Consider the following 13,235-nt stretch of genomic DNA (forward strand, 5'->3'; position numbering starts at 1 on the left):
CAATGGTACAACCCAGAAGTCTGTAGCTCAAACACAAGATGTTTAAAAGGGTTTTGAAGTCCAAAACACGCCAACTTTACAGTGGGACATTGGGTTAAAGAACAGACGAAATGTGTTCTGGGAACGTTCTTGTAATCAGGTGAATATTTTTTTTGCACCCTAAAAGAAACATTGTAGAATCATCTGGACAGTTATTGTTTTTTGGGAATAATGTATTTTGTGATGGCCCGACAATGTTCCCACTAGACGGTTCCCACAACCTAATGAAACATTCTGGGAACCTTTAAATAAGAGATTAAATGTTTGATAGGACATTTCTTGCAACATCAGGTGAATGTTTTATACAAACATTCTCTAATCATCACCACGAATGGACAGTTTTTATGTAATGAGAACATTTTCCACAACTTAACACATTTTCTGGGAACTTTCACAGAACCAATTTTGGTTTGATGGGAAACATTACTGGTACATTGTGTTATTACATTACCTGGAAACCTAATGATAACTTTTGGGGAATGTTCTGTGGTGGTTGTTAAAGTGTTGTGCACAACATTTTTGTCAATATTTAATAAATAAAAAATATCTATATATTATAATGTTAGATAAAACCCTAGTTTAGTTTTTTTTAAGTTAGAAAAACCCTAAATACAACTTAATGGGAATCTTAGCTAATGTTCTGGGAATGTTCCCAATTTTCTGGGTCTCCTGTGAAAGTAAAATCGCTCGCAACAAGGATTACTGCTACCATTAAACTGGAGTAAATGTGAAGAAATGTAGACTTTAATCAATGTCAATGATTCACTCTAGCGTGTGTGACATCTGTTACCACAAATAAGTGATGTTTGCTCCTGAGGTTGATGCATCCCACTAGGGGATCTTATTTAGGCATACCACAGCGAGGCTAAAATTGCATTTGATACTACGGCAGAAAGGGAATCGGAGTGGATAGGATTGAGAAGTAATCTCTCCACAAGGCGAGACCCTGAGAGCTCCTCCTAAACCTGGGCCCCGGCCCAGTGGCTATGTTCACTGTTCCGGCCGATCACTCTCACATTAGCGCCGGAGTATTAGCGGTTAGCGCCCCTCAACCTCTTCCGGGGCTGACCCTTTTGTCGGTGTGACACAGTGGATCCGGGTGGCACTAATAGAGTTTTGGCTCACTGCTCCTCCCCAAGCCCACTGACTTTAACTCCCGATCCAGTCGCCGGTCGGATCGGCCACGCACCGCACCCATAGAACTAATTTCACGAAACACTGCCTCTACGCATGCAAATTACAGATGTTATCTTATCATAGCCACTAATTAAAACGCCCGAAAGGAAATAGTTTGCCGCGATTTCCATTTCAATTGGCTTGTCCTGAATCTGTTGAATAGTGAAAGGAAAATTAATGCTTGGATAGGCGTGGCACCATTGAAGCACAATTGGTAATTGGCTGGAGAATACCTGGATTGTATTGGTAATAGTTTGGTGTTACCTGCATGGATGTTTACCTGATGATAATTCTCCTTATAAGCTTATCTCGATTTGTTATTTGATACTCACTGGCAACTGTTGTAGTCTGAGGGGTTTAATGAAAGTAGTGTTACTTATTTTAAAACAGGTGGATGTTTTTTTGAAAGAGTAAAATAAGTTCCTGTGTCTCTTCATTATGTATGGATACTTTTTCTGTCTTTGGCAGACCTGCCCTGTAATTGATGATACAACTTGTATTGTAACAGTCCACGGTGTATATGGGCTGTCTATCATGGCATTCAAAGGTTCTCACTGTGTCAGTCTGTCTTCCCAATGAAAAACAAGTCTGGAGGTGGGCTGTACGCTCTAGTAAAGATCCACAGTTTTCCTCTCACACGTCTCATATCACTGTGGTTACATCTGTGCCATACAGCAGCCGCCTCCTCTCTCTGTTTTCTAATTTCAAAGATGCCATCTGTACAGCTGTGAGTTTCTCAGCATGGTTTACCAGTGCTGTGCTGCTAACCTACTATGCAAGTCATTCCTCTTTGAAAAGTGGATCAGATAGCTTGTTTGAACTGCAGTCTTTCCCCGTTCTAAGGCAGATTGTGTCTTAAATGAACTAACTGTACGAAATGTACAAAGGTTTTTGAGACAAGAAACATAATAGTGAAGCTACTCAAATTGATGAAAATTGTAAACATAAACATATTTTCAATTATTCGCACTCCACATAGAAGTGGCCATTCATTAAGTCAGGGATGGGCAACTTTGATGGGGGTGGGGGCCACAAGAAATCTGTTTCCCGCGGGTCTGCGGGGTTGTGCCACCTTTAGCTGCAATGACTCCAACCAAATGCGTCCTGTAGTTGTTGATCAGTCTCTCACGTCGCTGTGGAGGAATTTTGGCCCACTCTTCCATGCAGAACTGCTTTAACTCAGTGACGTGTGGGTTTTCAAGCATGAACTGCTCGTTTCAAGTCCTGCCACAACATCTCAATAGGGATTAGGTCTGGACTTTGACTAGGCCATTCCAAAACTTCCAATTTGTTGCTTTTTAGCAATTTTCATGTAGACTTGATTGTGTGTTTTGGATCATTGTCTTGCTGCATGACCCAGCTGCGCTTCAGCTTCAGCTCACAGACGGATGGTCTGACATTCTCCTGTAGAATTCTCTGATACAGAGCAGAATTCATGGTTGCTTCTATTAAGGCAAGTCGTCCAGGTCCTGAGGCAGCAAAGCATCCCCAAACCATCACACCACCATGCTTGACCTTTGGTATGATGTTCTTACTGTGGAATGCAGTGTTTGGTTTTCACCAGGCATTACTGGAACCATGTCGTCCAAAAAGTTATACTTTTGAATCATCTGTCCATAGAACGTTCTTCCAAGAATCTTGATGATCATCCAGGTGCTTTTTGGCAAACTTGAGTCAACTTTTTGGTCGAGATGGGTCCCATTATGCCTGGCGAAAACCAAACACTGCATTCCACAGTAAGAACATCATACCAAAGGTCAAGCATGGTGGTGGTGGTGTGATGGTTTGGGGATGCTTTGCTGCCTCAGGATCTGGACAACTTGCCTTAATAGAAGGAACTATGAATTCTGCTCTGTATCAGAGAATTCTACAGGAGAATGTCAGACCATCCGTCTGATGCTGTTGAGAACCCTTTTGGACCTAGACTTGACGCTCCGGTACCGCTTGCCGTGCGGTAGCAGAGAGAACAGTCTATGACTAGGGTGGCTGGAGTCTTTCACAATTTTGAGGGCCTTCCTCTGACACCGCCTGGTATAGAGGTCCTGGATGGCAGGAAGCTTGGCCCCAGTGATGTACTGGGCCGTACGCACTACCCTCTGTAGTGCCTTGCAGTCGGGTGCCGAGCAGTTGCCATACCAGGCGGTGATGCAACCAGTCAGGATACTCTCGATAGTGCAGCTGTAGAACTTTTTGAGGATCTGAGAACCCATGCCAAATCTTTTCAGTCTCCTGAGGGGGAATAGGCTTTGTCGTGCCCTCTGAACGCCTGTCTTCGTGTGTTTGGACCATGATAGTTCGTTGGTGATGTGCACACCAAGGAACTTGAAGCTCTCAACCTGTTCCACTACAGCCCCGTCGATGAGAATGGGGGCGTGCTCAGTCCTCAACACTTATAAGCAAAAACTAAAGCAGGAAGCACCAGTGACTCGGTTAATAAAAAAGTGGTCAGATGATGCAGATGCTATGCTACAGGACTGTTTTGCTAGCACAGACTGGAATATGTTCCGGGATTGTTCAGATAGCATTGAGGAGTACACAACTGTTTTTGCTTATAAGCAGGAATCAGGAGGATAGAGTTATGGTCAGATTTGCCAAATGGAGGGCGAGGGAGAGCTTTGTATGCATCTCTGTGTGTGGAGTAAAGGTGGTCTAGAGTTTATTTTCCTCTGGTTGCACATTTAACATGCTGGTAGAAATGAGGTAGAACGGATTTAAGTTTCCCTGCATTAAAGTCCCCGGCCACTAGGCGCACTGCCTCTGGATGAGAGTTTTCCTGTTTACTGATGGCCTTATACAGCTCATTGAGTGCAATCTTAAAGCCAGCATCAGTTTGTGGTGGTAGATAGACAGCTACGAAAAATATAGATGAATAGTCTCTTGGTAAATAGTGTGGTCTACAGCTTATCAGGCGAGCAAAACCTTGAGACTTCCTTAGTATTAGATTTTGTGCACCTGCTGTTGTTTACAAATATACACAGACCGCCTCCCCTTGTCTTACCGGAGTCAGCCGTTCTATCCTGCCGGTGTAGCATATATCCCGTCGGCTGTATGTTGTCCATGTCGTCGTTCAGCCACGACTCGGTGAAACATAAGATATTACAGTTTTTAATGTCCCATTGGTAGGATAACCGTAATCGTATTTGTTCTCAAATGATTGAACATTGGCTAATAGGATTGATGGAAGAGGCAGTTTACTCGCTCGCTGTCGGATCCTTACAAGGCACCCCGACCTACGTCCACGATATCTCCATCTCTTTCTCATGCGAATGACAGGAATTTGGGCCTTGTCGGGTGTCTGTAGGATATCCTTCGCGTCCGGCTCGTTGAAGAAAAAATATTTGTCCAATACGAGGTGTGTAGTCGCTGTCCTGATATCCAGAAGCTCTTTTTGGTCATAAGAGACGGTGGCAGAAACATTATGTACAGAATAAATTACAAATAACGTGAAACAACACACATAATAGTACAATTGGTTAGAGGGCTGTAGAACGGCAGCCATCTTCTCCATCAAACAGTCTCTAAATAGTCATTTGAAGAACAAGAGGAAGCTGTGCTACATAATTCCCATCACAGACATCAAACCTGTGCCCTCGACGGAGCACAGGCGCTAACAGCACGGCTGCTACGTGTTTAACCATGACCTATTCTGCCCTTGTTAACCTAGATTAAAGCCCCCTCAACATGTCAGCTAAGTAAATGAAGGCCCATATTATCGGACCTGACATGAAGAAAGTTGCCTCACCACCATATCCCCCCTTTATGTTGTTCTTGAAGTGACAGTTGTGATTCCCCAGTAGACCATGCTTTTCCTTTACCGTAATGACTACTACCGTGATTAAATAATGAGGAAATTGCGCCTGGCAGCTTTTACCTTTTTGTCATTCCTCCCCGTCCTATGACAAATAATTGTATGTAAAGAGGTCCATTTAAATTTGACACGTTTCTTTTGGTTTTGTTCTCTGGCATTCGTTCGTTCTGTAGGAACGCTGTTGTACAGTGGCTTGCGAAAGTATTCACCCCCCTTGGCATTTTTCCTATTCTGTTGCCTTACAACCTGGAATTAAAATTGATTTTTTGGGGGTTTGTATCATTTGATTTACACAACATGCCTACCAATTTGAAGATGCAAAATATTTTTTGGGTGAAACAAACAAGAAATTAGACAAAAAAACTGAAAACTTGAGCGTGCATAACTATTCACCACCCCAAAGTCAATACTTTATAGAGCCACCTTTTGCAGCAATTACAGCTGCAAGTCTCTATAAGCTTGGCACATCTAGCCACTGGGATTTTTGCCCATTCTTCAAGGCAAAACTGCTCCAGCTCCTTCAAGTAGGATGGGTTCCGCTGGTGTACTGCAATCTTTAAGTCATACCACAGATTCTCAATTGTATTGAGGTCTGGGCTTTGACTAGGCTATTCCCAGACATTTAAATGTTTCTCCTTAAACCACTTGAGTGTTGCTTTAGCAGTATGCTAAGGGTCATTGTCCTGCTAGAAGGTGAACCTCCGTCCCAGTCTCAAATCTCTGGAAGACTGAAACCAGTTTTCCTCAAGAATTTCCCTGTATTTAGCGCCATCCATCATTCCTTCAATTCTGACCAGTTTCCCAGTCCCTGCCAATGAAAAACATCCCCACAGCATGATGCTGCCACCACCATGCTTAACTGTGGGGATGGTGTTCTCGGGGTGATGAGAGGTGTTGGGTTTGCGCCAGACATAACGTTTTCCTTGATGGCCAAAAATTTTAGTCTCATCTGACCAGAGTACCTTCTTCCATATGTTTGGGGAGTCTCCAACAAGGCTTTTGGCGAACACCAAACGTGTTTCCTTATTTATTTCTTTAAGCAATGGCTTTTTTCTGGCCACTCTTCCGTAAAGCCCAGCTCTGTGGAGTGTACGACTTAAAGTGGTCCTATGGACAGATACTCCAATCTCTGCTGTGGAGCTTTGCAGCTCCTTCAGGGTTATCTTTGGTCTCTTTGTTGCCTCTCTGATTAATGCCCTCCTTGCCTGGTCCGTGAGTTTTGGTGGGCGGCCCTCTCTTAGCAGGTTTGTTGTGGTGCCATATTATTTCCATATTTTAATAATGGATTTAATGGTGCTCTGTGGGATGTTCAAAGTTTCGGATATTTTTTTATAACCCAACAATGATCTGTACTTCTCCACAACTTTGTCCCTGACCTGTTTGGAGAGCTCCTTCGTCTTCATGGTGCCGCTTTCTTGGTGGTGCCCCTTGCTTAGTGGTGTTGCAGACTCTGGGGCCTTTCAGAACAGGTGTATATATACTGAGATCATGTGACTGGACATGGCGCTGACGAAGATGGCGGCCTCGCGACTAGCTCTTAGGAAACTTTGCAGTGTGTTGTTTTTTTATGTATTATTTTTTACATTATTAGCTCAGAAAGTGTTTATTGGATATCAGAGCGGCTGTTACTCACCAGCATTACGACCAGGAATACGACTTTCCCGAAGCAGATCCTTTGTTTGCTCTCCCCATGGCAACTGAACTGATTCCAGCGGCTGACCCAAAACATCGCCGGTGGAGGAGAGACACTCGGAGTGGTCTGCTGGTTCAACCACCAACCACCACTTCCAAGTATTCTACTCGCTAATGTTCAATCTCTGGTTAACAAGCTCGACGAACTACGGGCAATGATTTCTTTCTAGAGAGACATCAAGGCTTGTAACATACTCTGTTTCACGGAAACATGGCTCTCTCGGGATGTTCTGTCGAAATCGGTCCAGCCAGATGGGTTCTCAGTTCATCGCGCAGACAGGAATAAATATCTCTCCGGGAAGCAGAAGGGTGGAGGTGTGTGTTTCATGATTAATGACTCATGGTGTAATTGTAGTAACATACAGGAACTCGAGTCCTTCTGTTCACCCGACCTAGAATATCTCACAATCAAATGCCGACAGTATTATCTCCCAAGATAATTTTCTTTGGTTATAGTCACGGCCGTGTATATCCTCCCTCGATACCACGACGGCCCTCAAAGAACTTCACTGGACCTTATGCAAACTGGAAACCACATATCCCGAGGCTGCATTTATTGTAGCCGGGGATTTTAACAAAGCAAATTTGAGGACTAGGCTGCCGAAGTTCTATCAACATATCGACTGTTGTACTCGCGCTGCTAATATCCTCGACCATTGCTATTTGAACTTCTGGGATGGTTATAAGGTCCTCCCCCGCCCTCCTTTCGGCAAATCTGACCATGACTCCATTTTGCTTCTCCCTTCTTATAGGCAGAAACTCAAACAGGAAGTACACGTGCTAAGGACTATTCAACGCTGGTCTGACCAATCGGAATCCAAGCTTCAACATTGTTTTGATCACGCAGACTGGGATATGTTAAATGTAGCTTCCAAAAATAATTTTGACGTATACACGGAAACGGTGACTGAGTTTATCAGGAAGTGTATACAGTTGAAGTCGGAAGTTTACATACACCTTAGCCAAATACATTTAAACTCAGATTTTCACAATTCCTGACATTTAATCCTAGTAAAAATTCCCTGTCTTAGGTCAGTTAGGATCACCACTTTATTTTAAGAATGTGAAATGTCAGAACAATAGTAGAGAGAATGATTTCTTTCAGCTTTTATTTATTTCATCACATTCCCAGTGGGTCAGAAGTTTGCATACACTCAATTATTATTTGGTAGCATTGCCTTTAAATTGTTTAAATTGTGACAAATGTTTTGGGTAGCCTTCCACAAGCTTCCCACAATAAGTTGGGTGAATCTTGGCCCATTCCTCCTGACAGAGCTGGTGTAACGGAGTCGGGTTTGAAGGCCTCCTTGCTCGCAAATGCTTTTTCAGTTCTGCCCACACATTTTCTATAGGATTGAGGTCAGGGCTTTGTAATGGCCACTCCAATACCTTGACTTTGTTGTCCTTAAGCCATTTTGCCACAACTTTGGAAGTATGCTTGGCATCATTGTCCATTTGGAAGACCCATTTGCGACCAAGCTTTATCTTCCTGACTGATGTCTTGAGATGTTGCTTCAATATATCCACATAATTTTCCTTCCTCATGATGCCATCTATTTTGTGAAGTGCACCAGTCCCTCCTGCAGCAAAGCACCCCCACAGCATGATGCTGCCACCCCCGTGCTTCACGGTTGGGATTGTGTTCTTCGGCTTGCAAGCGACCCTCTTTTTCCTCCAAACATAACGATGGTCATTATGGCCAAACAGTTCTATTTTTGTTTCATCAGACCAGAGGACATTTCTCCAAAAACTACGATCTTTGTCCCCATGTGCAGTTGCAAACCGTAGTCTGGCTTTTTTATTGCGGTTATGGAGCAGTGGCTTCTTCCTTGCCGAGTGGCCTTTCAGGTTATGTCGATATAGGACTCGTTTTACTGTGGATATAGATACTTTTGTACCTGTTTCCTCCAGCATCTTCACAAGGTCCTTTGCTGTTGTTCTGGGATTGATTTGCAATTTTCGCACCAAAGTATGTTCATCTCTAGGAGACAGAACGCATCTCCTTCCTGAGCGGTATGACGGCTGCGTGGTCCCATGGTGTTCATACTTGCATACTATTTTTTGTACAGATGAACGTGGTACCTTCAGGTGTTTGGAAATTGCTCCCAAGAATGAACCAGACTTGTGGAGGTATACAAAAATGTTTTCTGAGGTCTTGGCTGATTTCTTTTGATTTGCCCATGATGTCAAGCAAATGGGCCAAAATTCACCTTATTGTGGGAAGCTTGTGAAAGGCTACCCGAAACGTTTGACCCAAGTTAAACAATTTAAAGGAAATGCTACCAAATACTAATTGAGTGTATGTAAACTTCTGACCCACTAGGAATGTGATGAAATAAATAAAATCTGAAATAAATCATTCTCTCTACTATTATTCTGACATTTCTGACTTCGACTGTAGATTGCACACAGGTGGACTTTATTTAACTAATTATGTGACTTCTGAAGGTAATTGGTTGCACCAGATCTTATTTAGGGGCTTCATAGCAAAGGGGTTGAATACATTTTCATCATAGATACACGTCAACTATGACAGACAAATTGAGAAAATAAAATCCAGAAAATCACATTGTAGGATTTTTAATGAATTTATTTGCAAATTATGGTGGAAAATAAGTATTTGGTCACCTACAAACAAGCAAGATTTCTGGCTCTCACAGACCTGTAACAACTTCTTTAAGAGGCTCCTCTGTCCTCCACTCGTTACCTGTATTAATGGCACCTGTTTGAACTTGTTATCAGTATAAAAGACACCTGTCCACAACCTCAAACAGTCACATTCCAAACTCCACTATGGTCAAGACCAAAGAGCTGTCAAAGGACACCAGAAACAAAATTGTAGACCTGCACCAGGCTGGGAAGACTGAATCTGCAATAGGTAAGCAGCTTGGTTTGAAGAAATCAACTGTGGGAGCAATTATTAGGAAATGGAAGACATACAAGACCACTGATAATCTCCCTCGATCTGGGGCTCCACGCAAGATCTCACCCCCGTGGGGTCAAAATGATCACAAGAACGGTGAGCAAAAATCCCAGAACCACACGGGGGGACCTAGTGAATGACCTGCAGAGAGCTGGGACCAAAGTAACAAAGCCTACCATCAGTAACACACTACTCCGCCAGGGACTCAAATCCTGCATTGCCAGACGTGTCCCCCTGCTTAAGCCAGTACATGTCCAGGCCCGTCTGAAGTTTGGGAGAATGTCATATGGTCAGATAAAACCAAAATATAACTTTTTGGTAAAACTCAACTCATCGTGTTTGGAGGACAAAGAATGCTGAGTTGCATCCAAAGAACACCATACCTACTGTGAAGCATGGGGGTGGAAACTTCATGCTTTGGGGCTGTTTTTCTGCAAAGGGACCAGGACGACTGATCCGTGTAAAGGAAAGAATGAATGGGGCCATGTATCGTGAGATTTTGAGTGAAAACCTCCTTCCATCAGCAAGGGCATTGAAGATGAAATGTGGCTGGGTCTTTTAGCATGACAATGATCCCAAACACACCTCCCGGGCAACGAAGGAGTGGCTTCGTAAGAAGCATTTCAAGGTCCTGGAGTGGCCTAGCCAGTCTCCAGATCTCAACCCCAAAGAAAATCTTTGGAGGGAGTTGAAAGTCCGTGTTGCCCAGCGACAGCCCCAAAACATCACTGCTCTAGAGGAGATCTGCATGGAGGAATGGGCCAAAATACCAGCAACAGTGTGTGAAAACCTTGTGAAGACTTACAGAAAACGTTTGACCTGTGTCATTGCCAACAAAGGGTATATAACAAAGTATTGAGAAACTTTTGTTATTGACCAAATACTTATTTTCCACCATATAATTTGCAAATAAATTCATTAAAAATCCTACAATGTGATTTTCTGGAGAAAAAAAATCTCATTTTGTCTGTCATAGTTGATATCTACCTATGATGAAAATTGCAGGCCTCTCTCATCATTTTAAGTGGGAGAACTTGCACAATTGGTGGCTGACTAAATACTTTTTTCCCCCACTGTATATGGTATTTTTCATACGGTAGCTTTCATACAGTGACTTTCTACTGGCCCAAGACATGTCCCTGCTTTCTCTTAATGTGACAACATCAGTCCATTGTGTATGGTTCAGTCTATTTGTATTTCTCATTTAATTTCCCCTGTCAGTCCTAAGGGAAGCGATGTCATTTACAGTCAAGGAGAGATTAATTTGGGAGAGGCAATTGATCATTTCTCAGCTTTGACACTCAGGATCATATCAGAGTTGCTGTGATCTACACTGAAACCGGTGTGTCAACTGAGCTGGTTGTGTTCCAACTGGCAGAAATCGATATTGTAGATGACACATTCCAATAGGCCCTAAACGGATGATTTACCGCATTAGAACATGGTGAGGTATGGATTTTTATCACCAATCCCTCATAGAGGATGATTATGGATAATTGAAGACAATCAGAAGCCTTTGAAAATCTTCTAACCTCTGAGTTCCTGAGGAGTCCTTTTCGTTAAGAAACACTTAAACGTGGAGAAAAGGTCTGCTGGTTTTTAGGCAACTTGGGCAGAGAGATGCCTGTGGACTTACTGAGGTAGGCTAATGAGAGCGAGATGACTTACTACAACTGACCTAAAAGCTTTGATGCTTAAGTTCATCAGCAGAGTGTCCTGAAGGGAATATCCTACCTTCATTAATGACATACATTTACTGCTACTTTAAAAAGAAGTACAGGGTTCAAAGAAATACAGTATAACCCTTATTTACTAGAAAACAGTTATCTGACCTTTCATTTGAGCCCCATGGTCATCCAAAAATGTGAATCATGATGGGGAGCTTGACCAGTACCTGTCATTCATCACCATTGGCCGTGGTTACCATGCAATTGCATCATTTATTTCAGAAACTGACTTGATAGTTGGAGTAAAAAATGATGTTTTTGATTACTGACTATAGGTTATGAGAAAAAAGGCATTTGTTTTTCAATGCAGTACTGTGTACTTGAGTTGTACATTTGAGCTAGAACTCTGTACTTGAGTTGTACATACATTCCCCCACAGTGGAAGCCGGAATGAGAACATCATTTTTGGAATGCCTAGCTCTTCTTGCTGATTTTCAGGGGTTTTGGGGAGCTTACTTGCTGATGCAAATGTGAAAATGTTGCCTTTCTGATAAAATGTGATAATGCAGTAGGCCTGCAGAGATGAGGAAAGTGTTTCCGGCTGGGATGTGGCACTTGCCAACTCTGGAGCAGCTGCTATCGGCCCTGACATTTTAATGCCTGCTGTCCATTAGTGGCACGGTGGCATTGCCCACAGCACTGAACGGTGGTGAGCCTAGCGCCCACCACCAGTTTGTTAGCATGCTTATGCCAGGAGACTGTCAGTGCATCTCCAGACAAGACTGTTGTGGCCTATGGGAGTTCAGACATTGCTATTAGACCAATCTGAGTCTTTGGAAATTATAGTTATTTTCCTTTTGGGTATGCATGGAAAAGCTGTCATTTTTTATGTTTCATATACTGTATGCAAATTGCACATTTTCAATGTTTGTCTGATGTGGCGCAGTGGTCTAAGGCACTGCATCGCAGTGCTAGCTATGCCACTAGAGATCCTGGTTCGAATCCAGGCTCTGTCGTAGCCGGCCACGACCGGGAGACCCATGGGGCGGCGCACAATTGGGCCAGGGTAGGGGAGGGAATGGCCGGCAGGGGATGTAGCTCAGTTGGTAGAGTATGGCGTTTGCAATGCCAGGGTTGTGGGTTCGATTCCCACAGGGGGAAAAAAATATAATGTAGGCACTAACTGTAAGTCGCTCTGGATAAGAGCATCTGCTAAATGACTAAAATGTAAATGTAAATGTGAGGTTGCGCCTCGCTATTTGTAAACCAGGGCCACGTTCGGTATCCAGGAATCTTATGAAAACTGAAAAAGTACTACTTGAACTTGTACATTGAGAACGCACATATTTGTCCTCAAAACTGACGACAATCCTTCTGTATGTTTTGTCCAGGTGTGGAAGCGGTCTGGAGCCTGGTTCTACAAGTTCCTGCCCAAGTACGTGCGCCCAGGGAAGGAGGGTCCAAGTGGTGCTCCTCTGGGACTGCGAGGGGCCCATGGAGGAGGGCAGAAGATGGCCAGGAGTTCCAATGTCAGCCGCACCTACACATGGGCACACAGCAAAGGTCAGTCAGTCACTCCCCATGTCCACTGTAATACAGTTATTCCTTATTTGGAATAGTTTAAAATGGGTGCATTTGGTGTCCTGTTGCGGCTTCTTTTGAGACATGCTTGAACTGAAAATAACCATCAGTTCTTTATAAGACAGAAATTCGACATGATTTCAGTTTGTTTTTGTACAATAACAAAACAGTGACATAGAGATGACCTTAGATTTTAGAATACTCTTTTAGTCCATGTTTGATTAGGATGAACCTTCGCTGGCCGTGTCCGAAAACTTGTACTACTAGTAGGCTTTTTGGGTAGTAAAGAAGAGAGAGTTTTATAGTATGTTAAATTGTTACAAATTAGTGTGTTAAATGAAAGGATGTC

At 43.2% G+C, this 13,235-nt stretch overlaps 1 protein-coding gene across 1 annotated transcript in view; it reads left to right on the forward strand.

Moving 5' to 3' along the window:
• Nucleotides 1–13,235, forward strand: part of LOC121580164 (rab effector Noc2-like) — a 129,249-nt gene that overhangs the window by 40,790 nt on the left and 75,224 nt on the right. Inside the window, exon 6 of the mRNA XM_045224597.1 lies at nt 12,697–12,868. Coding sequence (XP_045080532.1) covers nt 12,697–12,868 — 172 coding nt within the window. The remainder of the gene's footprint in view (nt 1–12,696; nt 12,869–13,235) is intronic.

This window comes from Coregonus clupeaformis, chromosome 13, assembly GCF_020615455.1.
Source record: "Coregonus clupeaformis isolate EN_2021a chromosome 13, ASM2061545v1, whole genome shotgun sequence".
Classification (NCBI taxonomy): domain Eukaryota; kingdom Metazoa; phylum Chordata; class Actinopteri; order Salmoniformes; family Salmonidae; genus Coregonus; species Coregonus clupeaformis.